The sequence below is a fragment of the Oryzias latipes genome, chromosome 18 (genome assembly GCF_002234675.1).
Source record: "Oryzias latipes chromosome 18, ASM223467v1".
In the NCBI taxonomy this organism is placed as follows: domain Eukaryota; kingdom Metazoa; phylum Chordata; class Actinopteri; order Beloniformes; family Adrianichthyidae; genus Oryzias; species Oryzias latipes.
In genome coordinates, this window is record NC_019876.2 from 619,203 (window position 1) to 631,716 (window position 12,514).

The window sequence follows — 12,514 nt, forward strand, 5'->3', positions numbered from 1 at the left end:
TGAGGAAATTTACATCGGCGATCCCCCATTTCCCATGAGTCTTAGGGGCTAAAGGCGGGGCCAACGCCCGGCTCGCCACACTGTTGTACGTGTTTAAGAATGAGCAGCAGTGCATGGAGGGGTGAACGGGAAAAGCTCTCCTTCCGCTTGTGACGCGGCAGCGTTATGGGAGTAACGGGGCTAGTTAAAAAAACACACCGGTAAAATAAAGCAGCGGCGACTGAAAAGCGCGCGCCTCAGCGTGATACCAGCGCCTCAGTGCGGCGCGTGCATCAGAAGTTTCCTTCCACAACGAACACTGTTGCTCCGCGGACGCCTCTGCGCTCCACGCTCGCCCCGCGCGCTCCCCTTCCTATCTTCTCCGACACCTCTGGCCAGGGCGGCTCCAGGGAGGAGCAAATTGTGTCTGTGCAGAGCAATCGGACTCAATGCTGTACGTTTTGTGGATGAGGGGCGGATGAGTTGTTACATGTGGGAGCCATCAGACTGCCATCGACCCCGCAGCTCTATGTGATGAGCAGCAGGAGAACATGTCTCCAGCTCACACGGAGGCTGTGAGCTTTTCAATGCAAAATTCCGCTCAGTCCTTAGAAACCGTAAAAACGATCCCGTGGATTTGTGTTTCCAGTCGTGTCCCGACAAAATAAAGGCTGATGTTATTCCCACATATTTACGTGCAGCCAGCCGAGTCACTATGACTCAGAGGTAAATTCACTCCTGAGCATGCGCTGTTCTCTCCGTCACGCAGCTGACCGGCTTTTCCAAACCCGTTGGTGATGGTGGATTTTTTCACGCTGCTTTTAACGATTGCTTTTAACTTGAAAGCTTCATCATATTGTAGCGGCGATCACGTGCACGTTGGGTCTAATGGCACCAAAGGATTCTGGGATGCGGCCGGGCATGCGTGTTTCGTTTTGTTGAACCATGACTGAAGTAGGGCTGCAGCTATCGATTCTTTTTGTAATCGATTAATCTAGCATTTAATCGATCGATTAATCGGATAAAACGATTCGTGTGTGTTTTTGAACAACCAAAACAAATAATGCGTAACAAAAATGATGTGGCTGTAAAATGAACAAGCATTTGATTTTAAAGATCCGCTCTGATGCAAATGTTTTGGTGTTTTTAAGTTGGTCTTGAGAAGTGGCGGATGGGGGGGGGACAGAAGACTTTGAAAGGGTGGCACAACACCAAAATGGAAGGCCATTAAAAATAAAAGAATCAGAAAAACATATTTGATCATTATCATTGTTTATATTTCGCGTAAAAATAATGCTTTTGTTATTTTTGCAATGCTTAAAGAAGCCTCGCGGTCCGCCGAAAGGTGAGCTACCGCCTGTCCCAGCCCCTGCCTCTCGGCGCCCCCTCGATGCTCTTAGCTGAGTGTCCCGCGGGGTCCGAAGCGTTTTGAAAAAAGTGTTCAAAGCAGGCCCGGTCGCCTGAATACCGCAGCTAGGGGCTCTCGCCGCCCGCCGAGGCGGCCCGCGCTGGTCGCCGCGGAGCGGCTGACACCACCACTCGCTCGCTCGCTCGCTGCCGGAGCCACGCGCGGGTCCCGCGCCTAAGGCGTCGGGGCTCCAGCGGTCGCGCAGATGTCTTCTGTTCAGATGCTGAATCATGGAAGATGTGCTGTTGTGGTATGCCAGCTCTATTTTGCCGTAGAGACACTGCACCTTGTTCTCTTCTTTATTAAGTGTGTAATGATCCCACACTTTAGACAATTTATGCCGTTTATTTATAGATCTATTCTCCGCCATCGCGCCAACTAAATTCAAAAGGTCCGTGTGAATAAACGGTCCATGTGGCACAATCAAATCCCTGCGCCGCGCGTATAGTGCGCGTCATAGGAATTTAACGAGGTTTCGAGGCAGAGTTTTTGCCTCGAGGAATTTTTGTAATCGAGTAACTCGAGTAACTCGAGGAATCGTTTCAGCCCTAGACTGAAGTGTCTAAGACCTGAAGTGAGGTCCATGCTGTTTGGCTGTTCAGTGTGTTGAAAAACAAATGACTTGTGCTTGGTGTTAGATAAAGAATTCAAACCATTCAGAGTCCGAAAGTACGTACATGGCGGCCGCCAATTAAATCCATAAATTAGCGGCGTCACTGAATAAGCCACAGGGCTGCAAGCGCAGGAAAAAAGTAGCGGCTTATAGTCCGGAAATTACGGTAATTATTTTTACTAATTTTTTGTTGTTTTCTCTTTGTTATTTGTAAATTATTGTTATTCATGTTTTATAATGTGGCGCTTTGAGATTTTTCTTCTAAATGTAAAGCACATACTTTTTAAAAAAATGTATTACTTTTATTATTATTGTATACACTTCTGTTCATATATTTGTGTGAAAATTCCATACATGGATCCCTGGTTGGAGCTGAACGAAATAAGATAACATAGGATATGACTATATAAGGAATGTGGCCATGGTTAGCAAATGTCAATTACCTTGAACTCGGTCCAGCTACATCCTCTTCTTCTGGTACAGCATCAGTAGATGAAGGTGTGTCCTCTACTGTTGATACGTGGGAATCTTCCATCTCCTCATTGTCCTCCTCCGGCTTCTCCTCTTTCTCCTCCTCAGATTTCTCCTTGATCTCCTCAGATGTTCCTTTGAGTTTCTCTTCAGACGTTTCCTCTGACTTCTTCTCAGCTTCTGGCCTCTGCAAGTGTTGAACGTTTCACAAACAGCATGTAAGGCTTTTAAGCAGCTGTTAAGCTAATAATGGCAATGAGCAGCTGCAAAGCCATTAGGCCACGCCCACAAGATGTGTACATTTGGTTCTAAATGTTCTCAGACAACGGTGTGATGTACAGTTTTTTGTTCCTGCTTTTCCAGCAGGTCTCGCTCAACCAGTACCTACCTTCAGCTTGATGAAGAGGACAGTGGCCTGACGCGCGTTGGACTTCATGCTTCTGACGATCTCCCTGGGAGACAATGTTTTGACCGGCAGCTTTATCAGCCTCTTACTACGGTTGAGGGTGTGGATCTCAAAGTCTTTGTCACTCTCAGCCAGCGGCGGGAAGGAGGACCTGATCAGATCCACGAATTCTGACTCTTGAAGACTTTGAGGAAAGCTGAGGTCCCGGACAATTGTGTTTTGCAAAACTAGGAGAAAAACCAAATTCATTGAGAAGATCCTCAAACGGTTCATCATTCAGTGATGAACTGGTCTGTTTGGATCCTGGAAGAAGTCTGTTAACATCCACGCCAGAATCCGGACAATCGTCTGACATCTCCAGTTGTCGTACTTTTAGGAGACCATGGAAACCATGGTCTTATGGTATGGAAAGTACACTATTCCCTGCATTAGCAAAGCTAGCGCTACAACTGTTGTCAGTTTGGGAACTAATCCTTGGAACCTACGTATTTGTGTACATTCTCCAAAGTGAATCCGGTAAGGGACTAAAACAGATCAAGATTTTCTGATGATTGCAGTTCTAAAGTCACCAGATTACCAACAGTTCTGGGTATTTTAGGGCTAGAGACACAGAGGACTTACCAGAACTGTGCAACATGTCCACGTTTGGGTCCTTTATGAACCGAATCCTGAGGTTCAGGTGGGTCGGACTGCTGCTGGTCCAGTATCTGATGGGCCGGACTGGGTGCCGCTGCGGTCTGTGGGACATGGACCCAAAGTACAAACACGTCTTCAAGTCCATTCAGCTCAAAGGCGGATGGTTCTCCTCCATCACCTCCAGAGGAGCAGAAGTGAGAATCAAACCACAACACATCTCTAAAGGCTTTATTTGACAAGAACGAAAGAATTCTGGAAGGTTTTTTCCACAGTTTAAGCTCCGCACCTTCAATGAATGTCAGAAAAAACCTAGTCTCTACTGAGGTTCAGGTCTTTGAGGTGAATTCTCTGATAGTTTAGGTAGCCTTAAATGTGACAGAAGAATTTTGTGTCAGCTTGAAGTATCCAATCAATCAAACAAATCCCTTTATGCATTTGACCCATTAGATGGATTCCTTAACATCATTGACCAATCAGATGGAGCCCTTTTATGTTGGCTGCTCCCCTCCTATGTAGATGAGTCATTTGATGTATAATTTAAGTTATGTTTAATCTTACTTAAATTAAACCGTTACAGTGAAATGGAAATTATGTTTTTGGTGGTTTTGCTATTTGTTCATGTATTGCAAGTTATATCGCCATCCCATTGCCATCCTATCAGTCTGGATCTGGAAGTCCCACAGGATCTTTGCCCTCTCATTCTCTACCACCTTCAGAGGTGTTTCCCATTTTGACCTTGGGGTTTCCAGTCCATATCCTGCACACATGTTCCTGTATATTATTCCAGCCACTTGATTGTGGCGCTCCATGTATGCTTTACCTGCCAGCATCTTACATCCTGCAGTTATGTGCTGGATTGTTTCAGGCGCCTCTTTGCACAGCCTAAACCTTGGGTCTTGTCTGGTGTGGTAGATCGGTGCCTCTATGGCTCTGCTGCTCAGAGCCCCAAGCATTCAGTTATCCATGTGTGTGGCATCGAGTCATAGGCTTTCTTGTAATCAATTCAGGCTGTGCACAGGTTGGTGTGTTGTGACTTACAGTCTTGAGCGACTGTTCTGTTCAGCAGGAGTTGGTGTTTGGCTCCTCTGGAGTCTCTACCAATGCCCTTCTGTGTGTAGCTCATGTATTGATCCATGTGCCTATTTATCTTGGTTGCAATGATGCCTGACATGAGCTTCCATGTTGTGGAGAGACAGGTTATTGGCCGGTAGTTGGATGGGACTGCACCCTTTGAGGGATCCTTCTGGATCACGATCGTTCGCCCTTCCGTTAGCCATTCGGGGTGAGTCCCATCTCTTAGCAGCTGGTTCATTAGTGCTGCCAGGCGCTCATGGAGTACAATGAGTTTCTTTAGTCAGTAGGCATGTATCATGTCAGGACCTGTAGTGTCCTTTCAGAATAAACATTTTCAGTGAAATACTATACTACAAAATACACCTACAAAGGTGGACCATTGATTCCAAACAAGACATGTCAATTTGCACACACAAAGAACTGATTTTCCTAACAAATAAAGTCAAGCACATGTTGCAAACATGAATACACCCCTGTCATAGTCTAAAGGTCCGTACACACCGGGACGAATATTCGCCAGGCGTTATTCGCCAGCGTTTTTCGCCACGTTTTTTGTGTTCACACCCAGGCGATTTTCGCTGACGATGAGCCGAGCGAACATGCAATTTCCTTCCCTGACATTAGATGGCGCTTAATGTAAAAAGAAATACTCCTGTACACAAGGTGGCGCTGCGCAACTTTACGCTTCTTAAAGTCGCTTTTCACTCAGAAGAAGAGAGCAAGTATTTACGCGCTTGTCAGAATAATACAAAGAAAACATGAATATTACAAGCACCAGTAGCTCCAACTGGTGCTTGGTTCGGGGATATTTTAGAATGTCCGTCATTATTTCTTCGCGGCAGTGTAGACGCTACTTGGCGTCTATCTTCTTCGCTGGTATGTGTGCTCAGCAAGGCAGTTTTGTGTTTGAGCGCCCCCAAGTTGTGTTTTACTGTAACTTCAGAAGCTCCAGACACGTGTGCAAAAGCGCCATTCTCATTGGTCGAATAGATTTCGACGCGACGCGTCGAAAAAAAAAAACGAACCCGAGGCGTTTTTTCTTTTTGACGCTTTGACGTGTGGCGTTTTTTCGCGTTGGTGTGCACACTCTCATTGGTGCCCTTTGTTTAGTCACGCGGCGTTAAACGTCGGCGAAAATCGCCGGCGAAATTTGTCCCGGTGTGAACGGGCCTTTAGGAGAAAAGCCAAAGACTACAAAATTCTACTTAACAGGTATTCAAGCACAGGTGAGCGTCATGATTCCTTTGAGAGGTATCCAGCACACAGGAGACCATGAAAGGGCATTTCTTAACAAAGAAGTTGTCTCCCAGGTCTAAGCAGGTGGATAGAATGTTCTCTCTGGGATACCAAAGCTGATAGGAGGAACTTTATATTGGTTTTGGATTCAGTATAAAAACAAACCTGGTGTCTGGATGCTGGCCAGGTTTGAACGTTTATGGAGCAGAACCAGAAAACTGGGTTTGGTATTCAACACAATTATTTTTCAATTACCTTGAACTCGGTCCAGCTACATCCTCTTCTTCTGGTACAGCATCAGTAGATGAAGGTGTGTCCTCTACTGTTGATACGTGGGAATCTTCCATCTCCTCATTGTCCTCCTCCGGCTTCTCCTCTTTCTCCTCCTCAGATTTCTCCTTGACCTCCTCAGATGCTCCTTTGAGTTTCTCTTCAGACGTTTCCTCTGACTTCTTCTCAGCTTCTGGCCTCTGCAAGTGTTGAACGTTTCACAAACAGCATGTAAGGCTTTTAAGCAGCTGTTGAGCTAAAAATGGTAAAGAGCAGCTGCAAAGCCATTAGGCCACGCCCACAAGACGTGTACATTTGGTTCTAAATGTTCTCAGACAACGGTGTGATGTACTGGCTCCTGCTTTTCCACCACATCTCGCTCAACCACTACCTACCTTCAGCTTGATGAAGAGGACGGTGGCCCGCGGCGCGTTGGACTTCATGCTTCTGATGATCTCCCTGGGAGACATGGTCTTCAGCGGCAGCTTTATCAGCCTCTGACTTCCGTTGAGTGTGTGGATCTCAAAGTCTTTGTCACTCTCAGTCAGCGGCGGGAAGGAGGACCTGATCAGATCCACGAATTCTGACTCTTGAAGACTTTGAGGAAAGCTGAGGTCCCGGACAATAGTCTTCTTCACAACTAGGAGAGAAACCAAATTCATTGAGAAGATCCTCAAACGGTTCATCATTCAGTGATGAACTGGTCTGTTTGGATCCTGGAAGAAGTTTGTTAACATCCACCCCAGATTCCAAACCATTGTCTGACTTCTCCAGTTGTCGTACTTTTAGGAGACCATGGAAACCATGGCCTTATAGTATGGAAAGTACAGTATTCCCTGCATTAGCAAAGCTAGCGCTACAACTGTTGTCAGTTTGGGAACTAATGTTTGGAACCTACGTCTTTGTGTACGTTCTCCACAGTGAATCCGGTAAAGGACTCAAACAGATCAGGATGTCCTGATGATGGCAGTTCTAAAGTCACCAAATTACCAACAGTTCTGGGTTTCTTAGGGTTAAAGACACAGAGAACTTACCAGAACCGTGCAACATGTCAACGTTTGGATCCTTTATGAACCGAATCCTGAGGTTCAGGTGGGTCGGACTGCTGCTGCTCCAGGCTATGCTGGGCCGGACTGGGCGCTGCTGCTGTCTGTGGGACATGGACCCAAAGTACAAACATGTCTTCAAGTCCATTCAGTTCAAAGGAGGACGGTTCTCTTCTTCTAAACCGTCAAAGCAGCCGTAGGTTTGTCACCTCCTTGGAAGTTTAAAATCCGGATCCTTGGACTTTTCCCTGGAACTTGCTGAAGGCTGGACCTGTTCTGCCAGCTGCTCTTCTTCATCATTGGCTTCATCATCAAAGGCAACACCACCATCACCATCATCATCATCATCTTTGTTGTTGTTCTGAGGAAAGTGGAGCCTCACAGGGTCTTCCACGCCTAAAAACAACAGATTCATCTTTTTGTTCCCTCTGAGACAAACATTTACAGAAAAATCTTCAGAAAGGTCCGACTCTACAGATTTGGTCTCTATGATGGTTCTTGATGGACCGGTTCCGTCCAGAATTGGTTCTAAGTTTAGTGCTAACTAGGCCTGCACAATATACCGCAAATTTATCGTTATCGCGAAATTAAGCTGTGCAATATGCATACCGCAAAAGACGGCAAAAATCGCAATAAATGATTACCTTAAATGTGCTAAAACAAACTCATGGCAGCTTGAAATATTGAATAAATGAAATAAATCCCTTTATGCATTTAACCAATCGGAAGGACCCGTTTAAGTTTTTGATCAATCAGATGAGCCCTTTTATATTTGATGTTTGCCTCCTACGTCGACAAGGGTCATTTGGAGTATAATTTTTAAACTGTTGCAGTGAAATGGAAATTATGTTTTTGGTTTTTTTGCTATTTGTTTATATACCGCAATTTATATCGCTATCGCAATATTAATTACCAGTATCGCATATAGCGAGTTTTCCTCATATGTGCAGCCCTAGTGCTAACATGACTTGATCAAAATAAAAGTTAGTTTTACCAAAGCAAAACCATTTTCAATAAAAAAAAGTGTTCTTTCCTTCATCTGGGGAGTCTTTTCACTCCTTTCAGTGAAACTCATCACATCTGGAGATTTTGTTCTCCGATTGTCCAGACAGTTAAAGAATGAGCATCAGACGAAGATCCCTACAGGATCAAAGGAGGAAAAGAGGAGAAGCACAGGAACATCAGAGGAGAAAAAGTTCTTCTCCTTTCACAACAGCCAATTAGCTTCCTCCGTCTAACCCCGTCTGCTGCATCCTAACCTCTAACAGCAGTGACCTTCATGTTCATCTCTGGTCTTCCTCTAGACCTCTGGCAGCTTTAGACTCAGCATCCTTTTACCAATAGATTCAGCGTCTCTCCTCTGGACATGTCCCAACCATCTCTGAAGGACCAGAGGACAATCAGACAAGGGTCAAAGGGGAAGCATGAGGGAGAGACAAGGACGAGAGGAGGAACAGAGGAAGGCCGCTCAGAGTATCCAGACGTTCTTCTGTCTCAAAAACTGGTGGGTGGAAATCACTTTTGAGAACGTTCTACAGCTTTCTGGGTCCACAAGCTTCTAACCAGAAAACTGACGTCCTGACAGACTCCAACTCACCGGGTGGCAGAGAGCGCAGCTACTCCTTTGGCTGTCTGTCTGGACCAGTTCCCTGAGCCATGGGTTCACGGAACAAAGACAGAATTTAACCCACGATGGAATATGGAGAGAAAATCCACACACACTGGATGTGTGTGTGTGTCATTCTTGATTTGTAATGATAAATGACATTTAGTGTGTATGGATCATCCTCATGAACGGATTTCCTGTAACGTCATTTCCGGGTGAGTGTAATCCAGTTCTGATAGTTGCTTGACTGCTTTCTCTTCTTTGGCATTAGCCCGATTACTATTTCTTAACTTAAGTGTTTATGTGTTATCTGGTTTAATATTTACATTTAGCATCTTTTAATTCACTAGCCAATACACAACTGTGTTAACAAGTTGTTGTCCACTTCATTCTAAGTTTGCAAAGTAAACTGCTTCTCCTTAGCTAAACACCACTAGCCTTAGCTTAGCACTTAGCATGGCTTCTACCTCTTCCGCCTTTCTCCCCCCTCTCCGTTCCTGCCCCATGTGCCATATGTTTAGTGAGGATCCTGCCTCCTTTGGTAGGTGTGTTAAGTGTCGTCTTCTGTTATACTTGGAGGCCAGGCTAGAGCAGTTAGAGGCGCGGCTCAGCACAGTGGAAGCTAAGCCGGCTAGCCAGGTCGTTACTTGCAGCGCGGGCCGTGCTGCCAAGGATAACCTAGTTAGCCCCCCAGCGCCTTCCCAGCAGCTGGAAAACACACAGGGAGAGTTTGTACCGTTTGGGAGGAAACATTGTGCTAAACTCTAAAACTTAAGAAGCTAAAACGTCTAGACTGGATTACTGTAACTCCTTGTTAGCAGCGTGTCCTAAGAGTTCCTTAAGAAGCCTCAGAACGCAGCAGCTAGATTGTTAGCTGGAACTAGCAGAAGAGATCACATCACTCCTGTGTTAGTTTCACTCCATTGGATCCCAGTTGATTCTAGAATCAAGTTCAAGATCCTCCTGTTAACCTATAAGGCCTTACATGGAATGGCCCCGTCCTATATTAAGGACCTCATAGTCCCTTACCATCCAATGAGAACACTTCACTCACTAAACGCAGGACTGCTTGTGGTTCCTAGAATTAGTCAAAGTACGGTTGGAGGTAGAGCGTTTAGCCACCAAGCCCCTGTCTTATGGAATAAACTCCCAGCTCATATAAGAGAGGCCGACTCAGTTTCTACATTCAAAGTTAGACTGAAAACATTCCTCTGTGGACAGGCTTATTGTCAGACTAGTTAGTATTCAGAGATTATTTAACTTAATGTTAATGTGTTTAAATTAAACTTAATAACAATAACTATTAGCTGTTAGCAGGCTGCTCAAGATCCTGCCTGCATCTTAACCGCTCTTCAACATGACATGATGTGACCTGACTCTTGCACCACACACACTTCAAGGGATTATCTAATCTCGTTGAAACCACAGGAATATTTTCAAGGGGACCTCTAGATCCAGCCTGCACTACAACCTATCAAAGACCGTACCCACAGACTACAGACAAAACTCCCCTCTACCCCCCCTAAGCCTAGCCCTGACCCCTAACCTTAATCCTAACCCTTACCAGAAGATGGGGTAGCTATGGTGCACTGGGGTTCTGTCCTCTATTCTTATCTACTTCTCTCCTTCTTTCCTCTATTCTTGATCATTATTCATCATTTAGTTCTCCATGCCTCTGTCTGGTGCAGTGATTCATGTATTGTCCCTCTTTCCCTCTCCCCTCCTGGGGAGTGGGAGTGCTTCCAGACTCCAGTTGGCTCGTCTCTGCTCCCGCTCCTACACCTGGCTGTGGATCCTGCCTCTACCTGGATGAAGCTCGTCTGCTGGATTTAAAATATGTAGTTGTAGAGTTTGATAAGTTAATTCTTCTCGATGAGTTCTGGTAAATCGCCTGTCTGTCCTGGGGGAGGATCCCTCGTTTATGTGGGCACCCCTGAGGTTTCTTTTTTTTCCGAAAGCCTGAACCATCCGACGCGGAGTGTCACGCACTTAGCGGTTCACCTCAGAGAAGTGCGTTCATCCTGATAATGGCTTCCACGGTCTTTTGACCTTTCAGCACGTGAACACGGTTACGGCCGTTAAGTGAGCCGTTCACGAAGTCTGAAAACCTCCCATCAGTTCTAAACAAACAGAAATGCAAAAGTAGAACCTCCTCCTAACAGAGATGTGTGTCCTTTCAATACACACGTGTAGATCAGGTATCAAACGTCTCATTTCATAGTGAAGACCGTCCACTGTAGGTAGACATGGACTGAGCGAGTCACCGTAGAAAATCCGGCTCCAGCAAAATGAAGCCAATTCTGCCGCCGCCATTCGGTGCCCGTCCACCGTGATTGGACGAGTCGGTCTGAGTGGACGTTTCTGTGGAACTACTGTCACCAATGAGGAGTGAGCTTGTTCCAAGGGAAATTTCTGGGCCACTGGATTTTGGAATTGCAGATGTATAGTGAGTAGGGAAGGAATTGAGACACAACTTGTCAATCAAACCTTTGAGGTGGGGGCCAGCGGGCATTGAGGAATCTGATTGGTCAGTTTATGACTGGAATAACTTGAGATCCTTTATTAAACCTCAAAGTTGTCAACATGACCTGTGTCTATAAAATTACATTTTAATACCTGCTGAATAGTACAACATGTATTTAAAGTACACATATCTTTGTAGTTTCTTCTCTAGCATTTCTGTTTATTTAGAACAGATCAGCTGTTTTTATGTAAACAGAGTTTCATGCTCTGCCGTAAAACATGGAATACGGGCGCGCGACATTTTTAAGGCGGCTGCGCGAACAGAGGCTCACGTGGCCGCAGCACAGCTACGCACAGAAAACACACAAGCACGCACGCATCCATTGGTCTGATTTCCCTCCACAATAGAAGCTGATGAAAGTCCGCTGCACAGAACTTACGCAGGTGAACCCGCGGCTGCAGCAGCTCCAGCTGCCGCTCCTGCCGCGCGATCCTCCGCCTGAAGCCCGACGCCTCCTCCTCGTAGTCGGCCACCGTCCTCTCCACCACCGCCAGGATGTCGCGGGTGGCGATGCCGAGCTTCTCGGTGATGATCCCTCGGAGGATGTCGGCCTTGGAGAAGCTCTCGCTGTCGGTGGTGCAGAAAAACATCTTCTTGTTCTTCTTTGTCAGAGTGTGCTCACAAACTTTCGCGGCTGTTTCAGGCTTGTGACGGTGTAACCTTTATTGTGGTCCGTGTAGAAACAGATCTTTCACATGAAGGATAAGCATATGAAAAGTAATGACTGATCAAACTTTATGCACCACTTTTTATTTATTTTTACTTTTTTCTTTTAAATGAAAAAAAAACTAAGTTATGGTAATGTAACAATAATGTAGTCTATTCAGGCCGTGTCTAAAGAGGGTTTCAATTTTTTTTCAAAAACTTCATTAATCACAAGATCCAATATGAAACGGTGCAATACAAGAACAGAAAAAGAACCAGCCAGGGGGAGAAATGGTGACACTTCAATGTGGTCTTATGTCAAAATTGCATTTGCTATTTTTCAACTAACTTTTTCACGTGGAGATGAGGCTATATTCAAGTAATTACGGAGCCCGCCGGGTGCCAGTGGTTAAAAGTAAAAATAAAATCTGATAAACTGTGCTCACGGTTTACTAAACGTGCGCATCATTTAGTAATCGGTGCGCACGGATTAATCAATTGTGGTCGTACTGTTGCACAATCGTGCACTCACACATTTAATGCATGTACGTGTCTCTGAGTAGAGCAGACAGACCCTTAGCTTCGTGTTTGCAGGGATGT

General features: G+C 45.5%; 1 protein-coding gene across 1 annotated transcript in view; it reads right to left on the reverse strand.

Moving 5' to 3' along the window:
• The window catches only part of LOC105353778 (zinc finger protein 436), a 101,214-nt gene that overhangs the window by 25,612 nt on the left and 63,088 nt on the right, over positions 1–12,514 (reverse strand). Inside the window, exons 3-9 of the mRNA XM_023966222.1 lie at positions 7,349–7,535; positions 7,128–7,243; positions 6,489–6,733; positions 6,079–6,293; positions 3,499–3,614; positions 2,860–3,104; positions 2,444–2,658 (exon numbers count right to left, since the gene is read on the reverse strand). Coding sequence (XP_023821990.1) covers positions 2,444–2,658; positions 2,860–3,104; positions 3,499–3,614; positions 6,079–6,293; positions 6,489–6,733; positions 7,128–7,243; positions 7,349–7,535 — 1,339 coding nt within the window. The remainder of the gene's footprint in view (positions 1–2,443; positions 2,659–2,859; positions 3,105–3,498; positions 3,615–6,078; positions 6,294–6,488; positions 6,734–7,127; positions 7,244–7,348; positions 7,536–12,514) is intronic.